We start from the raw sequence: 20613 nt of genomic DNA, 5'->3' as shown, positions 1-20613 counted from the left end.
AACTCAGTCTAAGCGTTATTTAACTCACTAATGATATGTCCGGGGCATCCCCTGTGTCAGTGCCAACGCTCTGCTGATCAAAGGCAATCCCCTTGATCCCATCAGTACGCACTGGACTGCCACTTATCCTAGTCGTGGAGTCCGTCGAGTTAGTCTCATTCGAGACAACTGAGGAGGCAGACCTCACCAGTCTCACTGGCTCAACCCTCTCGTCACTATCATTAGAGCCCCCCGATTTTTCCCAACTATCCTTTTCCTGGTCCGTCGAGTCCGCTTCACTCGATAAAATGGTTAACGGCACCTCAAACAAATCCAAAATCAAGTTACCAAAAAATCAGAGATAATTCTATCCCAGTGTTATCTCTATCACGATAACAGGAGGGAAATTTCATCTGCAAAATACGATATGTCCAACTTTTATGGCTTTTTCCATCTAAAAATTAACGAATCGATTGGCTCACTAATTTTTGAAGATTTTATTTCTCTATTAAGATAATTAAATAAACAATGACACCTGACGGAGCCCCATTTGTCCCCGAATTTATATCTTTCTTTTCATTTTCCTTAATTACCTGATCTATTAAATTGTGTTTCGATGGATTTGTGGAATCAGTGATGACATCAAATGACTTTTCCTCGAATGTATCATCGCCCTCATTACACTCGTCGCTGCCATTATCGATGATTCTCGTTTCAGTCTCACTCTGATCCACTCCAGCATTGGACGAGTCACTCGATGTACCGTAAGGCACATGATCGGTACCTTTTTGGGTGGGGTGGGACAATCAAATTACGTTAGAAATTGAATTACTCCAGAAGCGTATACGAGAATAAATCGAATCAATCTAGCTATCCCTTCTCCTTTGTTCCCATCCTCCATTCATCCCTCTTCTCGCCCCATCCCTTATCCTACGGGGGCCCCCAACTGCTTCTTGCACCCATTTACCGAGGCCTTTGTCGCTAAATCCTCCCTCACCCCCCCCCCCAAGTTCAGTGGGTGCCTAACTCACTTTATTGTATTTGGCGGGACAAGAACAATGTCTCGCTTTTGACAACTTCATTATAATTATTATTATTGTTGGAGAGATGGGGAAAATTTGATGGTTGATGTATTCTTTAGAATGTTATTTTCTTCAAGAATAAACGGTTGGCCCCTTGGGAAGGGCGACTGCTTGTTAGCACCAACAGAAATTCTTGAATGAGAAGCATTAATGTGAAGTTCTGTCACTTTCCGCGGTGAAAATGCGATTTTTGCAACCGAAATAAGTCTTTTCAGTCGAAAAAAGACGACCTCAATTGCAGACACCATTTTAATTTGAGACATTATTCGAATTTAGTTGCGGAACTGGATTTTAGTTGAGAGGTGGACCTGAGTGGCGAGCTTAATGTCAATTAAGGATTTGATTAAGCTTATTTTTAGCTAAAACCTTAATGGAATCCGTCATCAATTGTTCTTTCAAATAAAAAAATCAAATCCCATCTCTGAAGCACTTTAATTCGGTCATTAAAAATTACGTTATGGGAAAATTGATACAACGGGTATTGGAAATTAACGGAAATTCCTCTCCCGGACACTTAACAGCGAAAAATTAATTGTTTTTATCAAGCTTTTAAATAATTTTCTATTTTCGTCCTGGAGGTAGTTTTTTTCGCGTCGAGAGACGGCCATTCGCTCCCGGTCGTTAGACTTGACCAACACGATTTTATCGATTGGATGAAAACACGTAAACCCTCCCAGGATTGTCTCGGTTTAAGCCATAACACTTGTGTGTGTACATATGCCTGAGGTTAAGAACCTCACGCTCCACTTTGTATCTCCACATGTATATGGGAAATAGGGAGTTGACCACGGGGCCAACTCCATGGCAGACAATTACAAATAATGAAAAAAAAAATCGAGAGGAGAAATTGGAGAGGGAAAAAAAAATTGAATGGAAAAATTTTCACCTGGGGAATTCGGGAAAATAAATTACTCCTATATGGTAATGCGATACGCCAGACGTATCGTGAGTCATTGAATTAACATTAAAGGTCGATCTGATAGTATTTTAATGAACTTTTTACCTGAGCACCGAGAGGTCTGACCACTGGGCGCCTCGATGTGATAAGAATTTGACTGCGGCGTGTAACGATTTATTTCATTATCTTCATCGTCTGCATTTGTTTTTTCTCTGTAAAAATAAGCAAATAATGATAATCAATTTTGCTATTGGACGGGTGGTTAATCTTGTTGGTAGACAATCGTGAAATTTTTTTTTTAACGTCTAAAAATAAAATATGAAAAGTTTATATGTCAAAGCCCTTGAAGAATTTTTTAAATAAACTTTAAACGTATTTTTCAAGGGTGGAATTCTAGCTATAAAAACAATATGATGGGTCATTTGACCCGACCATCTACCCCGTACTGCATTGCTATTTGTAAAAAGAGAATAATAAAAAATGTGGAATCTTTCGTGCATTAAAAAACCCATAAATTAATCTATGAAATTGAAACGTATTTTTCAGGAATGAAATTTCCGTTGTGAACGACAATTTGATGGTCCGTTTCCCTTCACTATCCGTCTACTGGGAAATTCCCCGTTTCAGAAACGTCATTCTAATTTTTTTTAATTGCCGAAATCAACAAAAAAAACTGTTAAAAATTTCAAAGTTCGCAAAAAGCTTGAAAAAAGAGGAGAGAGATTAGGAAATTAAAGTGAAACATACATTGAGTCACTGCTCTGATTCAGTCTCAGTGCGATAACAGGTGTACCAACTCTACCGATATCACTGGTAATTGATCCATTATCAATAATTTTTTCAACCCCAACGGATTTTCTCCGCCTGAATGCACACGGACAACATCGGAAGGCACTTTTTAAAATTTCTGTGTTATTACCGTAATTGAGGGTGTTAACAAGTGGTTTGTCATTGTCCTTGGTAGCACTAGGCCAAACACAATATTTCAAAATCATTTCAACTTTTCAGTTCGTCATTTCGTCCTGTTCCCTGATCTATTTTCTAACTCGAACAAACTTCAGTTGATTTTCCATTAAAAAATAACATTATTGCAACGACGAACAAATGGCATCGAACATTTCATCAATCGGTCAAAGTGTCAATTAAGCAAATTGAATGAAATTGATGACCGAAATGGCGCAATTATTTTTCTAATTTTCATAATGAATCTGACAAAAGAAATTCATTGAACAAGAATTAATTTTCGCGGAATCGCGATGAATATTCGCAACTCCTAATTGGTCCAATATTTCCCCAAAATTTCAATGACTATTTGAAATAACTCAATTGAATTTAATTACTGCCCAATTGAATTTGACATATTAATTCCCTCGATTGAATTTATTTCGCTAATTTCAATGGAAATAAATGTTGAAAAAAAATTGTATCTTGTTACGCTTCATTTGCGGTTATGACTGGGGGGTAAATAGTTGTAATAACAACATTTTAATGAAAATGGAAAGAGACTATGCCTCACTGTCCTCGACATATTCACAGGCACTAAAGCACGCACGACTGGCCAATAGCCCGCATAGGGCTGAAACGTTAACCCAGGGCTGACCGCTGAGAAATAGGGGGGAAAAATACATTCAACCCCACCTCCCACCGGCTACTCGCCTTCACCTTTCTACCTCTCCCACTCGTTCATTCCCTGACACCCCCTCCTGGCTACTCTTACCCCTTTTCCCGTGAATTTTCAACCGTTTGAGTTGTGTTAACAGCAGAATTAACTGGCGATTTTTCAATTTTTTTTTCAAAAAGTAATAATTCTTCACTAGGGGATGGTTCGACAAATGAAAAAAATATTTTGGAGTATGTAAAGGGTTTGTAATAGTTCAGACATTATCTGTTACTGGATATGTATATTTTCTACAAAGAAAAACAATTTGAAAAAAATGCGGATGAAGAGAAGAGGAAGAAGTGGATGGGGTGAACAATTTCATAGATGCCGAAGGGTTGGAATAGTTGGACCGGAGATTTCACAACAAGTAATTCTTTTATAAATTTTGTACAGACAGAATATTGAACAAAATCGACGAGAGGGAGAATGGGTTGGAGAGAGGATGAATTTTTATGTGAATTTTTCTCCGGCAGTTCTGGGGTTGAAAAGGGGAGACAGGGGAGAGTTGCACCCTTTTACAACTTCCCAGTAACTTTTGCAGTTTTGACATGAGATGTTCTGATAAATTATCCTTCTGTCATTCGTCTTTTTAATACTGAAAAAAAAACAAAAGGCAATACGATTTCTGGGAATTTTTCCAAGGTCTGGTAGGGGTGGAGGGAGGGAAAGGGGAATAGCTGGACAGTTTGCCAGAGGTGGGGAGGGTTTTCCAGTTGTATGCACTCGATTGCCGTCGCAATATGTCAATTGTCGGGTTTTCGTGCTTGTTGGGGGACACATGGTAGTCAGATCCGTCGAATGACCACTGATAAGAAGGGTCGACAACGAGGTGGAGGGGTAAGCATGTGGGAGGGATGATGGATTCCCCTTTTCAAGCGTTTATGATAACTAGTGTGTTTATTGGTCAGTCTCACGACGCTCCAATTTTCTTCCAACATTTCGATGACGAATACAAGAGAATTTTCGGAGGAAATAACAATATGTTTATCCAAAACTTCCCTGTATATCTATTTTTGACTTATAAATGGAACTGACAAAAATATTTCTGCCAAAAAATGATAATGATAATGACGAGGGCCCGAGAGAGCATAAAATTGAAGAGTTTTACAAATAAAAATAGATAATTGAGAGAATAAATTCGAAAAAAAGTGGATAAAAATTTTTTATCTCGACAAAATTGAACATCCTTAAAGTAAAAACCCTTTGAATCATCGATAATTCGAACTGATACCCGGATAGAGCTCAAAAGTTCAGTAAAACTATAGAAAGTGCCCCGGGATCGATCCTCTAAAAAGAAACAGAGTGACAAGTGTCAGAACAGCCAACTCGAAACTCTCCAAACCGATACCTCCCACCGGCTCCCATCGGAATCGATATTACCCGATGGAGGAAGCTCTTGGTGGCTTGATTTCCTCCATGGTAAGCCACGAAAGTCAGTTTAACGCGGTGTGCGGGTAAATTATTCAGTGAGGAGGAACGAAAGATAAGGGAACTCAGGATTCAGAGACCTAATGGTCCCGCATGCCATTCAGCTTATACACATATCGATCATTCGTTTTTACTATTAGTTTCCAGGAACTCAAGCCCATGTACTTTGATAAGTTTGTATGCACTGTCGATAATTTTCTTGCTCACTGAATATTTTTCCTATTTTTTCACTGATTTTTTTTTCAGGGAAACGATAAAAGGAGAAAAATTAATTGTCCCGTTCCGTTTCTGTCGGATTATCTCCATTAGGGGTGGTTTTAGAAAGAAATGTCATAATAGCATTTTTGGGTAGAATTAGATTCCCCTCACAAAACTATTGATCATATTTTTCCATCAGATGAGTCGTTATTGAGATAATTGCATATTTTCAAGGGGAAATGTCAAAGTAAAGTCGACAGCTAAAATAGAGGTGAAAAAAATTAGTGTAACTACAAAGTTGCAACGTTGATTGAAAAATTGAATAATCACCGGAATAATTCACAAAGTTTTGACCTATACACTCGTGTTTACCCCAGTGTACTTGAACTGAACGAATGGGCACAGCTCTAGGCAATTTGGGCCTTGAATTTGTCCTGAATCGACGTCAGCCTCGTTAAATCATGAATTAATCACGTGTGGATGCAAGGGGTGTCTTCAATAATTACGAACTTCTGTCACTGACGGGTACCAACTGCCCAATATTGAATAATCAATTGAATTGGTAACACGACCTTCAGTTGAAATTTGAGGGATGAACTTGACCGAATTTAACATCGCTGACTCTCTTCATTCTCTCCCTCATATATTACTAATTATTAATAAAAAGATCGGAACAATAACCCCTTAATTTGTATTATTATCTAAAATGATATGTATATAATTTGAGTTCTAATAAACGCAATTCACTAAAAATCCTGGGAAGTCGGTTCGAGTTTGTTTGAATAGCAAAATTTTTTTGCTGAATTAATTGGACGAATTTGACCCATTTTTGACACCTGAATCTCATAACTATTAAATTCCCATTTTTTTAACGTCCCGAAAAGTGGAAAAATGCCTGAAACAGTGTTTTGGACTACTTTTCGTTATCACTTTTTGAATCTTAACACGCGAGCTATTCCGGGCGGTGACTGTGGTCGATGAATCATGGAAAGCCACAGGGGTGACTTCTAACATGCTCTTACGCGTGAGGAAAATTTCTGTTTTCCCCTCGATAATTCTGTTTTCACGTGTTTTAAGTGATGAAAAGCAACTCACCTCGGGGTCGTGGGGGTGCGCGAACGGGGAGCTCTCGGGTCAGTCGCTTGAACCTGTGAAAATACCGGGTGCATCGATCCTGAATGCGATGAACTGTTGCGCCTCGATTCGACCTTTGTGGATACAAATTAATTCAATTGAAATTATTTTTTAAATTCATGTATGACGGGCTAAAAGCCACCAGGGGTGATTTAAAGATGATTTTGCGGTTCATTAGGGAAACATTTATGACGTTTTGGAGGAATGATTAACGAGATTGCGGTGTGTCGTGTTAGCTATTGAATGATTACATACAAAACATTAATTTTTAACTAGAATAACAATGAGGGTGTGAGAGGACCTCGTAACTCCAAATGAAATATTTATCCTTCAGGTGTTGAGTAATTCTTTCGGAACGTTCCTCACCCTGCACCGATTTTGTTTAAAATATTTATTTAATGTCCGAATATTTTGACTACCGAATATTCAAACGATTCCATTCACGAGGTGCAGAGCATCCGAAAATTTATGGAATTTTTTGTCTACTAATTATTTCGAATTAAACATTTCAAGCAAATTTACAATCCCCTGATTAAATACTCACTGAGGTAGTAACAGCTTCTTCAGGCTCCAGTGAACTTCTCACAACGCTCCTTCGTCTCCCGTTACGGTACAGTGACTCGAACCTACCGTGATAAATGTCAACGAACAGACGAAATTGCGAATTAATAATAAACCAGACCTTTCCTTTTTATTCACCCCACGATTTCACGGGTATAACATTTTTATAATCTATTTACCCTTCTCGAATTGGTGAATTCCCCTGATGGGATGCTCGGGAACGGTCTTCGGAGGCTGGTCGCGATGAAAATTTTATTCTATCACTTCTGTATCTCCTGGATATCTGTAAAAAACATTTCCTTTTTATTTGCGAAGACGAGTGGCACTCAACGAACTTCAGCAAGACAAATGGCGGAGTTCTATGAAGGACGATCACAAATCAAAATAGTCTGATCAAACATATAATAAAAAATTAACAAAATTAACTGACCCTTCTTGTTCCTGAAAAATTATGGGAAGAAATACGCTACCAAACTATTTATTATCCAACAAAAAAAAATGTAAAGTCTGAGACCTTTGTTGAAAATTAATGAATGGGAAAGAAGTCTCTAATTGGAACAGCGAAATAACTGCGAAAAAAGTCTGTGATATCGTACTTCAGGCTCCCTGGTAGCTCCACACCCCGGTCCAGCAGACGTGTGTGGTGCAGACGAGGGTGGAGCCTCCTCGGCCTCTTGACGTCGTCGTCGTTGATAAGCAGTGCTGTGCCTAACAACAATGTGCCGATCCATGAACTGGGGGAGAGGTATTCTTGACTCAAGCCTCACATCATCCCTCCGCTCGGCGTAAATCTGATCCATTCTCCGGTGAAAGTTTTCCTCAGTCTTCCTCTGCTTCATGATGACGTCCTTGTCGTTCTTGAGGAGTGAGGAGTTCAGGGGCTCTGGACAAATGTCTCCAGGGGTGTCTGAGGGCGAGAGGAATGGACTGTACGTGTCGGAGTATCGAGATCTTACACTACTTGATTCTGTCAATTAAAGCAGTACGAATTCATTAATTAGTTGGAATCATTAGAATCGAAATTGTGAATAAGAATAATATTTATTTAATACTTATTTCAATTAATATATCAATTACACAAGTGTCGAATACTTGGGAAATTGATGTGGAGTTTGAAAACTTGTAAATTTTGTTTTTTCATCTAAGGTAGTTAATTAATTTTGTTGAAAATTTTTGGAGACTTGTCAGTCATTATAATGATGATGAGAGACTGCTCGCGTTAATTAGCAGAGTGCATGTTCATTATTTATTTCGTATTATTAGCACCGAGATAGTGAACTGGCCAATTCTGTGGAGGTAATTATGAATTTAATTGATGATTAATTTCAGTCGATATTCCTCGCATTATATTCAAATTTAATGTAACTTCAATGGAGTTGGGGCGACTAAGTGCGAGGAGAAGGAGTCGTATATGCCGGAGTATTCAGACCTTATACTACTCGATTTTCAATTCGGTCTATTAACATTATACGAAGTTATCACTGATAAGTGACGAAAATAATCTTCAGATTATTCTAAATTAAATGCCCATTCAATACAATTCAAACGGGCACAAGCCATTCAACATTCAATAATTTAAATTGCTAATTTCAGAATTTGAGATTAAATAAATTATTGAGGTGAGATATCACATTTCCTCGAATGTTCATTGATTGAAAAATCGGTCAGTAATTTTCCAGACAACTGTGACCTTTTTATCCATCATTACGACTGAAATATATCTAAAATGATATTAAATGAGAACCGATTGAGACTTTACCGATAGATATTGGCGACTCGTTCCTGTAGTCGTCCTCAATATCCTGAGACGAATTATTTCCCTCCTGAAAGGTACAACAAATTCATCAGAAATTGAATGAATAATAAATGTTGATTATGAATAGTACACCACTATTAATCAACCTAAATGGTGAATGTCATGTTGGATCTGGCCTCAGGACAATTCAATCGAAAGAGAAATATAATTTCTCCATTCACTGGGACAAATAGAAATTTCAATGATTACTTGGTAGTTATTAAGAGTTTATTAACGGAATAGACATGTGTAATTTGTGGGGGAATTTTATTCATGATGATGAGGTTAATTGGAGGGGAGTTGATGGAAATGAATAAACAATGTACGAATGCTCACTTTGTCTGGTGGAACGAATTGCCAGCCCACTGGGCGTTCGTTTTTCGAATGCAGAGAGACTCCCTGGGCGATAAAATTCGGTCTCAATGATGGGGAACTTTTCCCTTGTTCATTCCTACGCAGAAGTATTGCAGAATTATTCTCAATAAATTGGATTGATAATTAAATGTTATTGAAATTGATGGGGAGGATAAAATACCAGTTGACGGGGCGAAAATATATACAATTTTGTGACAGAGATGTCTGAAGAATGGAAAATAAAATAATAGAATAATTTTTTCTTGTTGAAATTGAAGGAATCAGTCAATTACTTATTTTTATCGAGGCCGCCCTTGACGTTGGGGGGTATCACTTGTCCCCTCGCTCTCCCAGTTCCTGGAGATACTGAGCCACTGCCAGCAACGATCCAGTCGACATCAGGCCCTGGAATGCAACCGAGAATAAAATGATCTCAAAGCAAACTCTTCACCAGTCGATTTTAAAATAATTTATAAACTTTCCCTACAATTTTTCTTGGTAATTTCAATTAAATTGTTCCTCCCATGTATCGAGCCCTTGATACTAAATATTAAGGGTGCGAACATCGTGTCTTACCCGTGGCAATCTGTACAGTCGGTGAAATTTGCAATCCATAAACAACAAGTCCATCAGCCGAAACCATGGGCAATGATTTTCTCGCAAGTCTAGCCCTGATAGCTGCCACCATATCCGTGCCCTCTCTGAGCTGTTTGGCAGCTCTATTACCCGCTTGCAGTACCTCCTGAAGAAAATTAGAAACAAAAGCATAAAACACGTCTGTACGTCTTAATCACCATAAATAAATTACAACACCAGGATGTTACATAATAAAACCGTAAATAAGATTTTCATTTGACGTCACCTCGGGCTCGTAAATTTGTGCAAGTACGGCCAGTGTATCCAGGGCAGCTTGTCTCACTCTTCTTCTTCTGTCGCCGACCATCAGTGCCACTTTGTTAGCAACGTTTTCCACTTTAAATTCCGTACTCGGAAATGTTACGAGGGAGAAGATCAAAAGCTGCAGGGCGTTCTCTCGCGTCTCAATTGGATTAAAAGTGAGAATGAATGTTTAAAAAATGGGGTAATGAGGTAATGAGGGGAATTCGAGAAATTTATTTACCTATTCAAAGAGAACGAAGCTAATACCTTCGTGTTTTTTTTTATAATTACATAAACGGTAAAGGCTTTTACAAGAAAATATGCGTTGAAGGTTTTCCAACGGAATTTCAAAGAAGTAATTATTTTTCTAAATTTTTTTTGGGCCCTTTGGGTGCAGTTTTTGGATACTGATTATTTTTTATTATCTACCTTGGCATTTCTGGCGTCGATGCAGTGGGGCTGGAGGAGTTGCTCGAGGAAAAGGGCTGGCCGAAGACGGAGCATCGCTAGTCTAGCTAGTTGAGCAGCGCTTGGACCCCCTTGCCTGCTCAGACCCCAAGCCACTTGAGGAAGTCGCCGTCTAAGTGACTCCTCCGAGACTCCAGCTATCACCACCTTCCAGGGAATTCATCAAAATGTTTACCAGCTTGTCGTGTCAATCAACAACCCCTCAAATGATTTTTAATTATTCCATCCCTGATTTTCCTAAAGCCTTGATTCTGACATGTGACACTCGCAAGGCCCTGATGACCAATTTGAGAGCTCATGAACCCTTACCCTAGCAACAGACATGGCGGCAGCAGCCACCCTGCAACTCCGTTCGCCTCCAAGAACCGCTTGGAGAAGGGATCCAAGTCGGGGTTCAATGGCAATGAGCGCAGAGGACGTTCTCAGGGCTGATGCAACCCTCTCCAGCCCTCTCACTCGCGCCCTCCAGTCCTCCTTTAACAAACAGACATTTTCTCAATAAACCAGCATTTTATCCTTTCACTCAGCAATGCAACGAAGGGGTGCAGATCTGATAAGACGACAGGGGCTAAATTATTGCAATAATCCACCAAGAATTTGCATATTACACTTGCATAAGAGTTTATGCTAGATCGCCAGCACGCAACACGTGCCTAATTATTTTCATCGTACGTTTCCACTCGGTAATTCCTGAATTTTTCATTCCGGGCTTTTTTTGTGAATTTGTTAGCAAATGAATTATTATATTTAATTATTTGTTAGCAAATGAATTATTATATTCATCACAAGGGGCTCACGATTGGGAATCGAGTGCGGCAGAACTGTAAAATATGAGCTTTGAAACTTTGAGTTTGTTTCTTTGTTCTCTTGACTCTTGAGTTATGAGCAATTACGAGCAAATCTGTTCTATCCTAACGATTTTATACTTCAATCCGCATATAGTTCTACTAAATTTCAATCATCTCCGTTATCAATCACGAATGTTGAAATCATTACACCGAATTTGAATATCGTATAATTAAATTCAAATTTTCTTTTCCAACCTGGCAACATAAAAGCATAATCATGAGTTTCAATTTAAGATTACTAACAATAGTTGCTTTCTCATTTCCGCATAATGGCACTTCAAGATTACCCGCAATTTTAAAGCAGCGTGGGCTTTGGGTCTTGGGAAAATCGATGGCATCGATCTCCCCGGCGTCCACTTACTTTTTATCTCAGTAAAAAGGGCTGAAAGAAGGTGAGTACGTGGGAGTGAAAAATTCTATGGCTCCTGATGAATAATAAAACGAGACATAAAGAAAATGCGTGGAGTAAGCATTTGCCCAGTTGAGGATGTCCGGGGGGGACAGTCCCATGAGGATGCTAATTGCTAAGGTGGTTCCTTCTCAAGGACATTTCTCAATTAAATTGTATCCCATGATAATACCCCCAAAAGTTAGCCCCTAAGAATCTTTCAAAAAATATTTTAATTACCAGACTTATCACTTTCTCATACCCATTTTTCATATATATCACATATTATATGTATAGTCTACCACAAGCTTCAAAATAAAATAGAGAAGCCTCAAAAACGCGACACGAGTCATTAAATTTGTCTTTGAAATTTTCTCACACGTCGAAAAAATATTTTCTATCGTCAATAATATTCAAAGACATCAACGATTGACGATTAATGTTAATTCTACCCATTACACCCAGTTGAACTTGAGCGGAGAAGAACTGTCCGGCCTCAATTAGTATTCACACGAGAGCATTGATCGCTTCAAGGTCTCGCTGCACTCTTCAGACAGTTGTAATACAGGTTTTTTGTTTAGGGAATAGAAGGAACGTTTGCGGCAACGCCGGCCTAAACAGGAATAAGATTCTCGCTTTCATTCGGTGAGAGGATCATCGATGAATGAGTAACATGTGTAGGAAATTCAGACAGTTAATTCTATTACTTCTTGTGTTTGTTTGTGTACTTGGTATTATTGTGGTTGTTTCTGTGAAACATGTGATGCATCGCGATGGGGGAGGGCAAGTACAGTACGATAAAATTGCAATGGTGAGTTCCATTCGAATGAGCAACTGGTTTAATTGATTTTCTCATTTTAAAATTTTTTAATCTGTCAGCGCGAGTTGGAAGCGCGAAATAGCAGGAGAATACGAAAACTTGAAGAGACGTGTAAAAGTTATAATTTGGGATTTTATCAAGTGGAAGCACAGAGGGAGATGATAAAATATCCGCCAGCACCTCAATATTCAGTATTTTACATCGACACGTGAGTAAAATTCCCCATTAATGTGGCATCTAGAGGTGACACACCCCTGGGCGGTTCCCACCCCAAAAGGTATCAATGTATTGGACCAATAGAGATAATGAATCAATCCCCACATTAATTACCCACCCCGCCAATTAATTAATTCCAGAATTCATAAAATATCGTACTGCCCGATCTACAAAGCCGGCTCGACAACATGGCTGCACAATCTTTGCCTTCTGATGAACATATCCGAGACTGAGCTGAGAAAAACCAAAGATCAGATATCGACAATAGCCCGACGCCTAATACCCGAGATGGATTATCCGGAAGCCGAGGAGGTCGTTGAAAATACAATGCCAAACAAGTACCCTTTCTTCGCATTCACCACTTTCCGCCCCCAAAGTCAACTGTTTCCACATATCAATTTCTTCATCTTCTTTCTTTTCTTTATCCTCCAGGCGATGAGGGATACCACAAAATTTCTGGTCGTTCGCCATCCCTTCGAGAGACTGTTGAGTGCTTATCGGGACAAACTCGAGAACTCGATGGCAGGGAGGGAGCATGGTACACTGCATTTTTATCGGAAATACGGAGCTACGATTGTCCAGAAATACCGAGGTATTTTTTATTTTCAACTGGAGTGTTTGTGTATTTCACTTGGAGGGAATATGTTTGAAAAAAAAATTTCGGGGTCTAGTATTTATATTTTTGGCGAAATATTTTGTGGGAATTTATATTTTCTGGTGATACCGGTATTCGAACGAACATTCCATTTACTGAACTTTTTATTAGTGATGATTCCACTCAGAGCAACACAACTGTTTATTTCCTGCGTTTGATGTGGCATTTATTAATATAGCCGATGAAATAGTCATTCCCTTGTTCAACAAAATATTGTAAACCCCACTTCAATGTCATTCACTCATTTCCTCTCTGAATTTCTCGAAGCAGAAAATTTTGATTTTTTTATTTGACATTTATTCTGTGTGAGAGAATCGTCCTGCGGTTGCAAACCCGTGGAGTTCACTAGTATAAACCAAATATTGAGACTTTTTTCATTTCCAATATTTATATTCCCTTTGCGAATTTATTCACTCTGGTTTGATTGATTAATTCTCTCGGTAAATAAATTTGTCGGAGCGTGAGATATTTTTGTTGATATTCGATGCACTGGGTGATACTGGATATTCATTGCAGATGACAGTTTTATACCCCCGAGGGAGGATCAAGTTATCCACCGAGAGGGTGTTTCAAGGCCCACCGGTATAGAGCCAACTTGGCGAGAATTTGTTGAGTATCTAATTGACACTGATTTAGGAAGTTATGGGGACGATCACTGGATGCCGTACTATCTCTATTGCACCCCCTGTTCCGTTAATTACACAATCATCGCAAAGGTAATACAATTTACTCGAACTGTCTCACAAAAATTTTTAAACCAAAAAAATGACAAAATAATGTGGTAATGTTTAGTGCATAATTTTTGCATCAGAAAATGCGAAATATTTTCGTTCAGATCTAAGTTGTTATCGGAGATAAAAGACTTATGACCGGTGAACGGAACCGGAAACTTTTCTGACTATATCCTGGGGTCGTTTTCGACCCCGTTCGAGCGAATCGATTTTTTTCCACTGATAGAATCAATGAATTTCCAATTTATCGAGAGAGGAAATTTGACTTTCCAAGGTGGAGACCTTGAACGATGATCAGACCTTCGCAATTCAGCGGATGGGATTGGCCAGCAAGATAAAACCCATGTGGAGGCACAGTGGAGGCCAATCAGATGCCTCGAGTGTCTATTTCAGTCAATTAACACCTGATCACATAACTCAGCTGTACGAGAAGTTTAAACTGGACTTCGAGATGTTCGATTACACTCCAGACAGCTACTACCAATACTCAGAGGACATTTAATGAGTTATCAATGAGGATTGGATAATGGTGGGATTACATTGTCCCAGTGGTGATCTGTAGGGGTGAATTACCCCGTTTGAAGCATTAAAATAATGTTTAAGAATAAAAAATGTCCGCCCGTCTTGGTGTTTCACAAACTTTCGAGTGGGCAAAATGGGGTGGGGTTGAATGGGGCGGTGAAATCGATCGACCCAGTTTACTGTCCGGCTTTATATCAAAGCGATCTCGGCCGAACTTTGAATGAAGTATTCGAGATATGGATTTCGTATGCGATTGTCATCATCGTCGCATGCCTCAACCATTCAACATTTCGAAGTAGTGTGATTTATTCTCCGTCGTTACACCCTGAATACCATGAATATGATGGATTCAACTACCGCGAGATCATTATCGAGACTATTATTGAATTAGGACAGTTTCGAAATTTTCAAGTTGGGCTAATGAAAGATATTTATATTCCATCCGATAGGTGGGAGAATTTCCGATTCAAAACACGAGTGTTGAATCCCTTTTGCCCCTATTATTGCTCAGATATTTTTAATATATTGTTGTCTCAGGGAAATAGCCCCTGAATATCTCGACTGCTATCGGATGAAGAAGGGCCTGGGACCAGTGCATGGGAATTAAAATTTTAGAAAGTACAGTGGGGGGTGGTTTTCGCCCCCATTGGATGTGAGAAAATATTCATATGGTTGAATTTAACGTACCTTGTTGTGGAGATCATCAAGAACATCCTGAGTGACGAGTCCGAGATCCTCCCAATTAGCCTCGCCCTTGCCCTCTCCCTCTCCACTCTTTTCCTCAAAACTTTTGCCCTCAAACTCTTTCATCTCCCCCTCACCAACTACCCTCAGTTCACTTACCCCCTCAGGCGAGACGTCACGACTTCTCGAACTCATTTTAACAGGACTCGATAGTTCCATGAGAATATAATTTCTCTCCTTTCTTGGAAAACTTTCGTAAACTGTCTTTCTGGGTGAATTCTTTGTCAGTAATGATTTTTTTTTCGTATCACTGTCAATTGAATTTTCAAATGATGTTAATTGAAGTGAAGTTGAGCTCGAACATCTCGATAAATTTCGATTATCCATATCGCAATTGTCGATTGCTAAGTTTCCGGTCAAGTGAAGTTCATTATGAAGTTGATGATCAAGTTCACTTGAATTTTCATTCCTGTCAATTCTCATGTCCGGTATTTTTCTGTTAATGTTCTCCTCATTTTTTTCGGATTTTTTCAACGCAACTGATTTTGATAACTTCAACTTCGGTTTATGAAGTTCATCGAAACGTTTATTCGAGATTTCATTTTCAATTTTCACCTCTACATTTTTCCCGGCATTACCATTTGCTGTACCCTCCGATTTTCTGGGTGAAGTCAGTATTGATGATTCCAACTTCATCGTACGAAGTTCATCATGAAGTTTATCTGTCATTTCAGCCCTTTCCCCTGTCACACCCTTATTTTTTTCCAGATTTTTGCTTCCAGGCTCTTCCAATGTTTTCCCTGTCGTGAATTTCGATGATTGTAACTTCGCGTTGTGAAGTTCATCATCAAGTTTTTTCGATACATCACTTCCTCCTTCAATCCTCGCATCCCGACTCCCACCGGAATTTTTTCCCTCATATTTTTCCACCTTTCTTGGTGAAATCAACTTGGATGACTTCTTCCTCACCTTCTTCTTCTTCTCCAACTTCAAATCATTCACATGGAGAATCTTCCTGGGATCAACATCATCATCGAGATCCTCAAAAATCTCAAACGACCAACTTCGATTCTCCCTCGTCCCAAAGACATTATCAAGATCACCGTTGAAGTACCCCACCCCATCAAGAGAAGTCGACTTCACTCGGGTCATCGAATGACTATTATTCTTCGTCAAAATTCCTTTCTTTGGACTTAAACTTCCATCATGAACGTAGAACTCCCTCTTCGGACTAATCGAAGCCGACCTCGATCTTCTTGAGACCTTACTCGATCTCGATAAATTCGGACTGCCAGGATTCGATGACGGTTTTGTCAAGTGAAGTGGCAACTTCGTTACCGGCGCTATCGGAAGGGGAATCCTTGTCTTCTTCACTTCAATATGAAGTGCCTCCGAGTCATCGGAGTCCGGTGTCCTCATCTTAACAATTTCCCCACCGAAATGAACCCGCCTCGGCGTCTTCCTCCTCTCAATCCAGATGTCCTTGGACTCAAATTCATCATCAACTTCATCCTGACCTTCGTCTTCATCGTCAACTTCATCATTGGAATCCCGAAAGCTGTCCTTTTCCTCGGAAATAGTCATCGTTATCGCCGTATCATCATTCAACTTAATCTCAGTCTCCAGCAGGACTCTTGCTCCCGAAGTCTCAAAGTCATCGGAGTCACCCTGGAGTTGACCTTCATGATACCCTTGAATAATATTCGTTTCAATTTCGATGACATTTCCGTTGATCGCCTCAATTTTGGGGGATTTCGATCGACTCCTCGACCTATGTCGCTTCTTCTTCGGGCTCTCGGAGACTTTGCAGACTTCACAGAGTACCTGGAAGTCCTTGAGGGCAGTGGGGTTGAGCTCCGAAAGGTGGATGGCAAAATTGTCGGGGCCAATTGCGTCGCGAATTTTCAGAAGGGACGTCAGTGCTGCCTCTTGGTGGTGTATTTGAATCAGGTGGTGAGCCAGAGCTGTTATCGTCGCTGATAAGAGACTGTGAGAGGGGGGTGGAGTCGTTGGGGAAGGGTAGAGGAGAGCGGGAGCGCTGAGAATGAGACCCTGGGCGATGCTGATTTGGAGAGGGTCCAGAGGATCTTGACGAGATAAACCACTTTGGAGGAGCTGGAAAAGTGAAAAACATCTTCGTGAAGGGGAATTTATTATTGATGGGCGGTCAGAGATGAAGTCAAGAGTAAATGTCGAAGGGTCGGGTCGAAAATTACTTTTAACAGAGTAATGACAGCTTTCCACATTTTTTATCCGAGTATTTGTCGCACTATTAAAAAACGATTACGGGACGATGAGGTAATATAGACCCCTGGGATGAAATGGGCATTCATTAACAATTGTTCTATTCTTTATTTAAAAAATGACTTTAACAACGCGTTCTCCTTTCCTTTCCTCGGGTCAGTGTAGTGGGTCCTATCGATACACCCACATAGCCCATAATGTACAGTAATAAAATTAATCAATCAATCAATAAAGTTCAGTCTGATTTCTCATAAATCTCGACCCTGACAACTCCCAGCTTTTATAAATCGATGAAACGCAAATTTATTCACTTCCTCGGTCATTCATATCATGTAACAGCGGCAATTGTTATTTGTTCCAGAAATTCTAATAACTTCACAGATTTATGACTCGCCCTCTTCGCTCCGGCCCCGGTTAATGAGAATGCGCGATGTAATTTTTAAATTCTTATTTTTTCGAAAATACTAATTGTTTAACACTCACATTGCTGACGGTTATCTCGCGCTGCTCACTGCAGACAAGGTAAACCCTCAATGCATCAATAGCACCCTTACGCACAGCTGGAGCCAAGTGTCCCAGGTTATTGGTGAGCTCTGGCACAACTGGCGATAGAATATTATCAAGCTGTTCCTTTGGTAATGTTGGTAGGACATCAATTAGAACTCTGAGCGCATGCTGACGCACTTCCCACTCTGGATCGCGCAGTCTTTCGGATATCTCGGTGAAGGTCGAGCGCTTGTCAATGTCGGGGGGAAATTGTTGCGTGCGTACCTGAATTGTTTTAGGGTAAGGGATTACTGAAGGGTTGCTCTGGAGAACTCAAATTTCCTTTTTAATTTTTAACTGGCACGAAGGAATTGAGGGAAAATGTCGCGAGAACGAGTGCCTTCGGGAAAAAAATCGTAAAATATTCTTGAGGGGAAGTTTCAGGGGATGAAAAGGAGCTTTATGATATTTTTTGAAAATTCTAACGGTTTTTCATTTATTTGGGAAACTGGAGATAGAGATGTTATCGGGTTAATTATGATTTTTCCCCTTCCTTGGGTTCTTAACATATTTTTTGAAGGGAAGTTTTTTCAGAGGGGTTGTTGTTCAGAGATCAAAATCAAGTGATGAAAAATTCTAGGAGATTCTAAATTTCTTTATAATTTCTACCCAGGCCGAGAGAATTAATAAGAAATATCTTGATAACGAGTGCATCGAGAAAAAAGTGTCATAAAACATTTTTTTATGGGAAATTTCATGGGTTGAAAAAGGGTTTATAACATTTTTTAGTAAACACAATAGGTTCTGAGATATTCTAAAAATAGTAGGCGCGGACTTTATCACGTTAGCGCTGATCACTCCCCCCTATTTCAACTTCCTAAATATTTATCTAAAAATAGGGAAAAAATATTCGGCGGAAATGTTGAGAGTCGTTTGCGAAGGGGAATAACGGGAGTGAAGAAAATTCGGTGACAAACCACATGCTCCCAGACCGGTGTTAGCTGTATTGGTTGATCGATCTTCTCGGTATCAGGTGGAACAGGTGTCATTCTCTGTCGCATACGACGATGACGGGGTGACAGCAATTCTTTATTGATATCCCGTGTTTTAGATGGTCTAGGTTCCTCGACTTGGGGCTGGAGATGCCCCACCGTTGATCCGGTCATCGGGGACAGTGCCTGATGACGCTCGATACACCCGGACATAACTTTTTACGTCTCATCGCGCTGGACCAATCACTCGCAGCATTTTTCGTCACATTTTTACGGTTTTTTTGTCACTCTCTCCACCCCAGCAGTTTCGTCCTTGGAAAAATCATTCAATTCACCAAAAAATACATTCAATTTCTAAAAATGAATCATTGAATTTCTAAACCGATGTCATGAAAATAAAAAAATTAGTGAACTATTCAAATCGCAATTGAAATTAAATTTTATTAAGCGAAAATTGAAAATTGAAAATGCTGCGTTTGTTCATTAAAATCTCCAGGCACCAGGAAATATTGAAGTATTTAAATCATCCTCCACGTAGTTCTGTCGAACAAGGAAGTTTTTACGTTTAGAACTTGGCAAAATTAGTAGTGAAACTCTAACAATAAAAAGACACTCAAGTTTGAAGACACGTGTGGCAGTGGCAAACGTATATCGACGAGACCCGGCTAAGATTGCTGATTACTGCATAAGGGTTTTTTTTTTATCGAGTAACAGTAAATTGTTTCAAGTTTATAGTTGGTTAAGGCCTAATACCGTTTTCCACATCGTAGTTATGTTATACCTTCGGTACCTCAATGTCTCGACTAAATGTGCGGGTTCAAGGTGGGGCTTCAATAACTCGGCTGTTGGTATTAAATCGGTTGGGGCTTTTATTTATTAATGAGGTTGAGAATTTCACTGGTAATGTCATCATGTAAAGTAGAACGAGTGGAAATAAATCATCTTTTATTGTAAATCACTTTCCTTCGATTATAAGGAGTGGAAATTTATTCGGTGAAATATGAAAAAAATACTCAGTCAGTCAGATCATTCAGACAGAGAGTGAATTTTTTATTCCAGAATTTTTTTTTTAAATTCGCATCAGTTATTCCTCGACAGAAAGAACTCTAGAGAACTCTCCAATTTTTTATTCGCAAAGTTACGCGGAAATAAAAACATAGGACACACGGAAAGTCGGCGAAACAGTTATCGTTTAATCTCAAGACACGAAATGCTGAAGAAAGTGGTACACACGAAAGGCATTTTTACGTGATCGAAGAAACCTTATACGAGGCCATTTCGCGCATTTTTCAATGATCATAGAATTCATTCCAATCTCAACTGATGAAAAAAAAAATCCAGGAAAATGTAAACAAACAAATTATTCAAAAAACAAATTTTTTCCGACTCAATGAACTCAATTATTGTTTGCGTTACTCATTCATGAATTTTCAGTTTAAAAAGTCATTCAAATCACCTGTTTATTTACAGTGGGGGGAACTGATTAATTGTATTTTATTAATCAAATGAAGAAACAAAAATTAACGAAAACACTCGTGAATGTTTGAGCGCGAACTCGGCCGACCACAGCTGGCATGTGACTGCTGTTTTC

At 39.4% G+C, this 20613-nt stretch overlaps 2 protein-coding genes across 4 annotated transcripts in view; one reads left to right on the top strand and one right to left on the bottom strand.

Moving 5' to 3' along the window:
- LOC135165425 (uncharacterized protein) overlaps positions 1–20613 on the bottom strand; it is a 24558-nt gene extending 3945 nt beyond the window's left edge. The window contains exons 1-18 of one of the 2 annotated variants that reach the window (XM_064126699.1): positions 20479–20613; positions 19008–19334; positions 18028–18315; positions 15304–17415; positions 10746–10910; positions 10398–10583; positions 9952–10128; positions 9666–9831; positions 9383–9494; positions 9072–9186; positions 8700–8763; positions 7537–7907; positions 7120–7223; positions 6924–7005; positions 6341–6453; positions 2065–2171; positions 573–763; positions 29–301 (exon numbers count right to left, since the gene is read on the bottom strand). In XM_064126699.1, coding sequence (XP_063982769.1) covers positions 29–301; positions 573–763; positions 2065–2171; positions 6341–6453; positions 6924–7005; positions 7120–7223; positions 7537–7907; positions 8700–8763; positions 9072–9186; positions 9383–9494; positions 9666–9831; positions 9952–10128; positions 10398–10583; positions 10746–10910; positions 15304–17415; positions 18028–18315; positions 19008–19235 — 4854 coding nt within the window. In that variant the 5' untranslated portion in view covers positions 19236–19334; positions 20479–20613. The remainder of the gene's footprint in view (positions 1–28; positions 302–572; positions 764–2064; positions 2172–6340; positions 6454–6923; positions 7006–7119; positions 7224–7536; positions 7908–8699; positions 8764–9071; positions 9187–9382; positions 9495–9665; positions 9832–9951; positions 10129–10397; positions 10584–10745; positions 10911–15303; positions 17416–18027; positions 18316–19007; positions 19335–20478) is intronic. The other variant, XM_064126700.1, reaches the window with a different exon arrangement.
- Positions 12142–15221, top strand: LOC135165427 (carbohydrate sulfotransferase 11-like). Of its 2 annotated transcripts, XM_064126708.1 has the most exons (6): positions 12151–12483; positions 12552–12700; positions 12849–13020; positions 13141–13300; positions 13880–14079; positions 14369–15205. In XM_064126708.1, exons 1-6 carry the CDS (start codon positions 12337–12339, stop codon positions 14594–14596), a joined length of 1056 nt encoding a protein of 351 aa, XP_063982778.1. In that variant the 5' UTR covers positions 12151–12336; the 3' UTR covers positions 14597–15205. The 2 variants fall into 2 exon arrangements, with proteins under 2 accessions (XP_063982776.1, XP_063982778.1); XM_064126706.1 differs by having other exon boundaries at positions 12142–12483; positions 12849–13300; positions 14369–15221.

The sequence above is a fragment of the Diachasmimorpha longicaudata genome, chromosome 8 (genome assembly GCF_034640455.1).
Source record: "Diachasmimorpha longicaudata isolate KC_UGA_2023 chromosome 8, iyDiaLong2, whole genome shotgun sequence".
NCBI lineage: Eukaryota > Metazoa > Arthropoda > Insecta > Hymenoptera > Braconidae > Diachasmimorpha > Diachasmimorpha longicaudata.
Note: the sequence above shows the minus strand (reverse complement) of the source record. Positions and strands in the feature narration are given on the sequence as shown.

Coding starts and splice junctions, on each gene's coding strand:
- LOC135165427 (XM_064126706.1), top strand. CDS start 12,337: ATGAGTAACATGTGTAGGAAATTCAGACAGTTAATTCTATTACTTCTT. Junction 12,484..12,551: donor AGTACGATAAAATTGCAATG/GTGAGTTCCATT, acceptor TTAATCTGTCAG/CGCGAGTTGGAAGCGCGAAA. Junction 12,701..12,848: donor TCAGTATTTTACATCGACAC/GTGAGTAAAATT, acceptor AATTAATTCCAG/AATTCATAAAATATCGTACT.